The 8,222-nt window shown below is 25.9% G+C and overlaps 1 protein-coding gene across 1 annotated transcript; it reads left to right on the top strand.

Annotated features, from left to right (window-relative positions):
- Window positions 1-392: 392 nt before the first annotated feature.
- On the top strand, window positions 393-7,974 carry LOC122499780 (gametocyte-specific factor 1-like). The gene is made up of 5 exons (XM_043608289.1): window positions 393-797; window positions 5,782-5,893; window positions 6,068-6,194; window positions 6,260-6,440; window positions 7,416-7,974. Exons 2-5 carry the CDS (start codon window positions 5,783-5,785, stop codon window positions 7,612-7,614), a joined length of 618 nt encoding a protein of 205 aa, XP_043464224.1. The 5' UTR covers window positions 393-797; window position 5,782; the 3' UTR covers window positions 7,615-7,974.
- The last annotated feature ends 248 nt before the right edge of the window (window positions 7,975-8,222 follow it).

Raw genomic sequence — 8,222 nt, 5'->3', positions numbered from 1 at the left:
TTTCGATTTACAAACAACAATTTAATTTTTTTTCAGTCCGTAAGATAGACATTCAAGTAATAAAATTTCCACCTTCTTTATAGGAATCCAACAAAATTTCTATTTTGTCGCAGGAAGTAATTAAAAGCGGAATTTCCCAATAAAATGATTGTCTCCAAATATCAGGTAATTCCTTTAAAACTCAACTTATAGAGGATAATTTGTTTTTAAAACAGTTTTGTCTCCTCTGAATTTAAATGCAGGGAGAATAAAAGTTTGAATAAGTCCTTTAAATGCAAAATCCATTAAAAATTCATTAAGTACTTGACAAAATTATAATCTACCACCAACCTTAATGACCTTAATTTCTTCTTCATCCCCTTAATTACCAGTTCCTTTCCTTCTAATTATACCTATAATAGTATAAAAATAATCCTTTCATTCTTTTTAAATCCCCCTCAGGACTACTTTTTTCATTACTCCAAAATTTTATTCCACTAGTCGACCAATGGAATTCGAAAAAAGAAACGCATGCGTAGATCCCAAAGTATAGCCAGGCAGAAAACGGAGCCACGAGCCACATGAATTTTTTGACCATATTTGTAAATGTGATCGTGTTGTGCGTGGATCTCTCACTCTCTATATTATACTTTTGAATCAGCAGCTGTAGTGGATCATACACGTAATAAACTGAATAAGCGTCATAACCTAGAAGTGAAATAATCAAGATTTTAAAGAAAATTAATGAGAATTAATTTTCAGTTTTTTTCAAAAAAAGAAGAAATTACTTTGAATTAATACAAAAAATTAAAATACAGGTAAATACTTCATTTTTTTTATAAATAAACATTAAGACATAAGGATACGTCTGTAACTATTGTTTATAGCGCGCTTTTTCTATAATTATTTACTAATTTAACAATTTTCTTTTAATTATTTTGTTTTTCTTAAATGTTTACATTCTTTTTTGTACTTTTCATATTTAAATTTATATCAATGTTTTTTTATTAATATTCTGAAAAACATAGGATATTTCTCTCAATTATTTAGAGTTTTTGTATCATTTATGAAAAAAAATTCCTTCTTAGAATTAAAATAATTTAATAGTAAAATAATAGAATAAATAATTATATGCTCTGTACCCTTTTATAAATAATTTATTTATTATTTATTCAAGAATAATTGAAGAAATTAAATAAGCAAAAATAATAAGAGAAAGTTAAACATATTTTAGTGTTTTAATATTTTGCCTTTCTGAGAATTTATTCATTGTAGAATCACTTTATTATTTATCAATAAATAAAAGTCGAATATTGCTTTTGTTCATTAAGTAATACCCGAAAAATTATTTCACTGTGGAATTATAAAAATAAAATTTTTAGTTTTTAATCTGTGAACAATAACAATTTTTGACTAAATAATATATCGAATTAAGTACTTTAATGTTTTGTCATTTGTCTACTGAAAGCCATTACAATAAGAAATTTTAATCTAATCATTTGGTATTAAATTTCTTCTCAGTCATCCGTTCAGGTGCAAAATATTAATTTTCATTAATGCTAATAAAATTAACAAAAGAATAAATGGTTTTTAATTTTTATATATATATACAGGGTTATCACAAATCAGGGAAAAGTCAGGGATTTTTATTAAAAGTAATGGAAAAAAATTAAATTTTTAGAATTCATAAGAAAATTCTGAATTTTTATGTCTTTTTTGTTTGCCTCATAAACTATTAATTGAATTTTAAAAGAGTTGCGTTTACAATTTTCAAAAATAAATGAACTTCAAAAGGTTTCAATTAAAAATTTTATTTTCAATTTTAAATGAATTAATTTAGAAATTTTAATAAACTTACATTTTTGAAAAATTTTTAATAATTCAAATTTTTCTAATGTTAGGCCAATTTTTCAATATATAGGGGAGACTGGGGCGAAACGCGAAACGTTAAACTGTGAAAACAGTTAAAATTCATTATCTTTCGAACGGAAATAGTTAGAGCATTACAATTTTAATTATAGAAGGGTGTTATCACTCTAAATGAATGTCCGGAGTTATGTGACATTCTGTTCATTTTTGTTGTGCCCATATTTAAAGTTTGTTTTCACCCTACTTTTGAAAAATTTTTCGTAAAAGAAAATATTTATATATAAAAAAAAAAAAAAAAAATATTTAAAAAAAAAAAAAATAAAATAAAAAAAATAAATAATAATAATAATAAAATATTTATATATTTTTATTTATATTTATATTTATATATTTTTATATTTTATTTTTTTTATTTTTTTTATTTTTTTTTTGAAATTTTAATTTATTAACTTTATAACTATTTTAAAGCTTTTGTTAAATAAATACAGATCTTTTATTAACTAAATTACTTGTTCACGTATACTTTAACTTATCTACTACTTAACACCTATCAGAAAATAGTTTTAGTAGGCTAAAAATAGAATTTAACATGTAGCCCCAGCGATTTAACTTTTCGCCCCAGCATGGGGCGAAAAGTTAAAAAAAACAAAATTTTTAAAAAAGGACAAAACATGTATTTTATGCGAAAATATCAGAAACTTTTTTATTGAAAGTTGTAGAGAACAAGTTGCCCTACAATATTGATATATATAAATATTTGCATCTAAGCGGATTATATTGTCTTAAAAAAATCATTTATGCAAAATTTAACCTTTCGCCCCAGTCTCCCCTATTTAATTAATTTTTAAAAATAATGGATTCATAGAAGAACTTTAGTTAAAAATACTAAAAAAAATTGAATTTTGGAGAATTAAGTTGCAAATAATTGCAGAAATTCAATTATAGTTTCAAAAGTAATAAATCTTCGGTAAAATTTCAATTACTTTCAAAAATGTTTCTCAATTCAATGATTTTTTTTCAATATGTGGGGGACACTGGTGCTAAATGTTAAACTGTGAAAATAGTTAAAATTAATTATCTTTCGAACGGAAATAGTTAGAGCATTGCTCTTTTGACTATAGAAGGGTCATATAACTCTAAATAAATGTCCGTACTTATGTGACATTCTGTTCATTTTTGTGGTGTCTATAATATGAATGCGTTTTGACCCTACATTTGTTAATTTTTATGTAAAAAGAAAATTTCAACTTTTAAGTATATTTTTTCGATTTATTCTCATCGCCAAAAGTATTTTAGCCTATATTTAGTTTTGGATTTATATGTTTATAAATTATTTGATTTTGAATTTTCCCAGAATTTTTCACGAAACAATTATCAACTCATTAATAAGTTCCTTCACTAAACGTGAAATAAATTTAAATTTATTTTTAAATTTATTTTTCAATTATTTATTGATTTGGCGGTGACGTCTAGGTTTAGATACCGGTACTTCTAGAATTTGAAACTTGGTCGATATGGTAGGTTTTAGCTTCACGTTTAGTGAAGGAACTTATTAATGAGTTGATAATTGTTTCGTGAAAAATTCTGGGAAAATTCAAAATTAATATGCAGAAGAATGCGAACCATCTTGACTATTGAGTCGATAAGGCTATGAAAATTTGTTGGAGGTGGACCTCTGTAGCTCAGAGGAAGAGCAATCAACCGGCAATTGATAGGTCCTGGGTTTCGAGCCCCAGAAGAGTTAGTCTCACATTTTTTCATAGCTTTAAATTTATTTTTCAATTAAGGGGAGGTTCTCATTGCAAAGGCCAAAATAAACACAAACTTTGACAATTTTTTGCAAAGAACGGCTATGACTTAGCGATGTAGTTCTTTTTTCTAAATAAAGATACATTCTTGAACTTTCAAAACATATATTTCATTTTTAAAAAAATGCAAAATGGCGGCCAATATGGCGCATCTAGAAAATAATGTTTTTTTAAATATGGAAAACGGTGGGCATTCTACACTGCGCAATTTTTAGTCTAAAACAACAACTCAAAATTTTTTATAAAGATGACATCCTAAAGAATAGGTTATACCTATAAAATAGTTAAAAAGTTAACAAAATGACAAAATGGCGGACACTTTTAAAAAAAAACTGCGTTTTTGCATTATTTTTCTATATTTGACCTCATGTAAAAATCTCTATTGTTAACAATTTTACCATATTATAGGTATAACCCCAGTAGAATTTAGTTACCTTTAATTAGCCGCAAACCCGAAGTTGATTGACTAAATAGTTTAGACGCTACGATGCCCACCAGTTTGAAAAATCTTGTTTCGAGAAAAACGCGTTTAAAGTTTGAGAAACATTTTTGTGCAATAATTAAATTCTTTCCAATTCTTTGTTCAATTTGCGTATTTGATAAATATCTATAGGTATTTAGGGTCACTCTTTACGATTCTGAGGTCAGATTTGCAAAATTTTTAAAAATCGATTCGATTTGCCTGACATTTGTTATTCAGTGCTCGGGACGCCGGTGAGTTCAAGACTCCATAAGAACGAAAATATTCTTCGGATCAAAAAATCGCTATACACACATATTCTACATATATATAGCTTTCAAAAAATACAATAAAAAAGAAATAAATTTTTTTGATTCCCGCAATGAGAACCTCCCCTTAAATTATTTGATATTACGCAAGTACGCGGTCAAAAAACAAGACCGCTCACGTGAAAAAACCCATAATTTTTTTTATTTTGAAATTTTAATTTATTAACTTTATAGGAATTAATAGGTAAAATACATTTTTTACACGAATACATTCGGACAAGTGGTTTTTTATTACAAAATTCGTGTAAAAAATTTATTTTACCTATTAATTGAAAAAACAACTCGGACGTAAAAGCTTTTTTGAACTTTATAGGAACTGTTCTAAAGCTATTGTTAAATAAACACAGATGTTTTATTAACTAAATTACCTCTTTTACGCATACTTTAACTTATCTACTACTTAACACCTGCAGAAAGTAGTTGTAGTATTAAGCCACAGAATGGGGCTAAATGTTAAGGAAACAAAATTTTTTAAAAAGGACAAAACATGTATTTTGTCAAGACAAGTTGCTCTACAATATTGATCTATATATTTTTGCACCTAAGCGGATTTATTGCCTAAAAAAACATTTGTGCAAAATTTAACATTTAGCCCCAGTCTCCCCTACTATTTAAATAAAATTTTCCAAATGAACTCAACTACTTAAAAAAATTTTTGATAAAATTCTACGCAAACATTTAATTATTGTTTTCATAAACAATAAAAATTTCATCAGGAATTCAATTATTTTCATAAATAATAAATTTTTTTTCAGGAATTCAATTATTTTCAAAAATAATTTTTGACCCAACTTATTTTATGACCATTGAATTTCCTCGCGAAAAATTACTGTAAGAACTGTTTTTGTGGTTTTTTAAATTATAATGTCTTCATATATAGTTGAAAATTGCGTCGCAGTCTGCCCTTAATATTAAGTATATATCTATTATATGATCATATAAATCTAATTATTACCATTGTACAAAAGGGTTTCTTTCAAACCCGTAGAAAATTGAAATTAATAAATAAATAATATAAAATAATCATTACAAAAAAAATAATGATTTTATCATTCGATCATTTTTAATTTTATTTTTATAAGTAACTGAATTTCAATAGGTTTGATTTTGAAATTTTTGAAAATCTCAGTTCCTATGAATAAAAAAGTTAAAATTCTGTATGGAAGTCAAGGAAAAATAAAATAAAATTTTTGTGTCAACCCTGATAATAATTTAAAAATATTTTATGAATTTTTTGAAATACTTGTAATAATAATAATTCAATTGTAATAAAATAGTAATAATAGTAAACATAATAATAATAATTAAAATGTGAAATCGTAATTTTTTCTTACAGAATGTATGGTGGTTACGAGAACAATCCCAATGCAAGGGTTATTTGTCCATATAATCCACAACACAAAATAGTCAGATCAAGATTACCAATGCATCTTATCAGATGTGAAGAGGTAAAAATTTTAACCTCTATAATTATAAGGAAAATATTTCATTTATTCTGTCAAACAAATTTTCTTTTTTTTTAAAGTAAAATATTTTTGATTTTATTCATCTATTACAATTAAATATTTATACCTGAGTTTGACTTTAATTTTCGTTTCATCACTTCTTTTCTTGTTCCTTAGAAATATCCAGCAGATTATTTGGAAATTTGTCCCTACAGTGCCTCACATCGTTTTCGAAAAGAAGAAATGGAGAAACATGTACTCACATGTCCCATGAAAAGAATTCTTGATGTCTCCTTACATAAAAGTAATTATTCATTAAAAATGTTGTTAAAAATTAGAAAATTTACATATTCATTTTTACTATTGCAGCAAAAGTATGTTCCAACATTTACGGTGGACCAAGAGCAAATATGAAAATAAGAACAACAATTGATTTAATCGAATGCTGGAGCGATGAAGATGACGATTCAGGTTTTGGATCATTAGCATCAACACCTGCAATTGTAAAAGAAACTAACACACCGAAATTTAGAACTAAAAACAATGACAGGTACGAAATTTTTGATTTTTTAAATACCAATAATTTGATAATTTCTGACCGAATCAGGTTCAAAAATAGGTCAATCGAAGCGTTTTTTAATACTCTACAAGTTGGCCATGATACTTTAAAAGTTACTTTTACATTATTCAACAAAATTTTCAAAAAAGTATTATTTTCGAAAAATTTAGATTTTTAAAAATTTAATATCTCTGGCTAATATGGACGAAAAATGTTCAATAAAGGCTCAAAAGATGCGTCTAAAAAAACTCTACAAAACTAAAGAAAAACATTTATAGGTGTCCTAATATTTTTTTTAAGTTATGGCCAAAAAACGTTTTCTTACAAAATGAAAAAAATATAGTTAAACTTTATGAATCGGGCTGAAAATACTCTCATTTTATGTCCCCGGGGAGACCTACAATTTAAAAAAATTGAAGCCTTTAACTCTTTCTCGTTCTGAGATATTAAGGCAAATGTAATGTCAGTACACACACGCACACACACATCGGGACAGTTTTTTTAAATCCGTTTTTTGGACTTATGAGGTCAAATTACATCGAAATTTTTTTTTATTTATTTATAACATTTATACGGGCAGTGCCCATTCGTACATAAAGTACTAAAAGATTAGGTATAATGAAAATAAGTTTATAAATATGTGAAAAAATCACAATCGAAAATTTTGCTAACACAATCCTTCCTCTATGAGGAAGCAAAAATAGTGATATTTTTTAGAAAAATATTTATAAATAAACTTTCGAGAAATAAATAAAAATATTCAATGCTGTGGGTCACATTTCTAGCATTGCATGAAACAAAGTAACGAGCATCTGTAGCAAGATTTTGAAATTGAACCATATTCGCAGTATATAAGACTAAAAATTTGTATTTGAATTCTGAAAAATAGCTATATTTTAATTTTTTTATTTCACAATATTAGATTCGAATTTTATTGCTTAAAATTAATGTTTTCCTTTCTTTCAGTGATGATAAACCTCTCAGAGCACCTTATGGATATCCGCAAGTGATGCTATTGGATGACAGTGATTTTGAAGATGAAGAAGATGATAATTGCTCGGTTGCAAGTTATATGGGAATGGGACGAGGAAAGCCAAAGATTAGCGTGACTCAAATACTCAGAAGGCTTGGCGCAGGAAGAGGAAGAAAATTAAATGTTTCCTAACATTTTCAAATAATTTCCTCTAGATAGACTGAAAGAAAAATATTTTAAATCAGAATTTTATATGATGAAAATGTGCAATTTACAAATGCATAATTTTATTGTATATAAATTTTTTTTTGCATCAAAAGGAGAAACAATATTTACATTGTACAATGTAAAATCTATAATGTAAAATCTAATATGTTTGTAACGTATCTAAGTGACGGGTATAGCATAATTTCATGTTGAAAAATATGTTTCGATAATTTTCGAAATTAATTTTTATAATGTAGAATTTTCTACATTTCTTTTTTTTTGATTTTAATCTAAAATTAATTTTTTTTTTGAAATTTAATTCTAATTTCTCAGGCGAAAAAAACAGTAGGGTAGAGTGGGGTAAAAAAGCCATGGTGTAAAAAAGCCATTTGAGTTTTATTTAAAAACTATTAAGCCGATTTATCAGCTGTTTAGAATATAAATACTATTAGGTAATACGCAACTTTTGAATCTAATTTGAATGTTGTACCTAGATTAATATTGTTTTTATTGTAATTTTAATTTTTTGTTGCTTTTTTGAAAACATTTTGGTGAACTTTTCAAACATATTACAATTTGATTAAGTGAACGAA

Source organism: Leptopilina heterotoma, unplaced genomic scaffold, assembly GCF_015476425.1.
Source record: "Leptopilina heterotoma isolate Lh14 unplaced genomic scaffold, ASM1547642v1 Lhet_176, whole genome shotgun sequence".
In the NCBI taxonomy this organism is placed as follows: Eukaryota; Metazoa; Arthropoda; class Insecta; order Hymenoptera; family Figitidae; genus Leptopilina; species Leptopilina heterotoma.
Note: the sequence above shows the minus strand (reverse complement) of the source record. Positions and strands in the feature narration are given on the sequence as shown.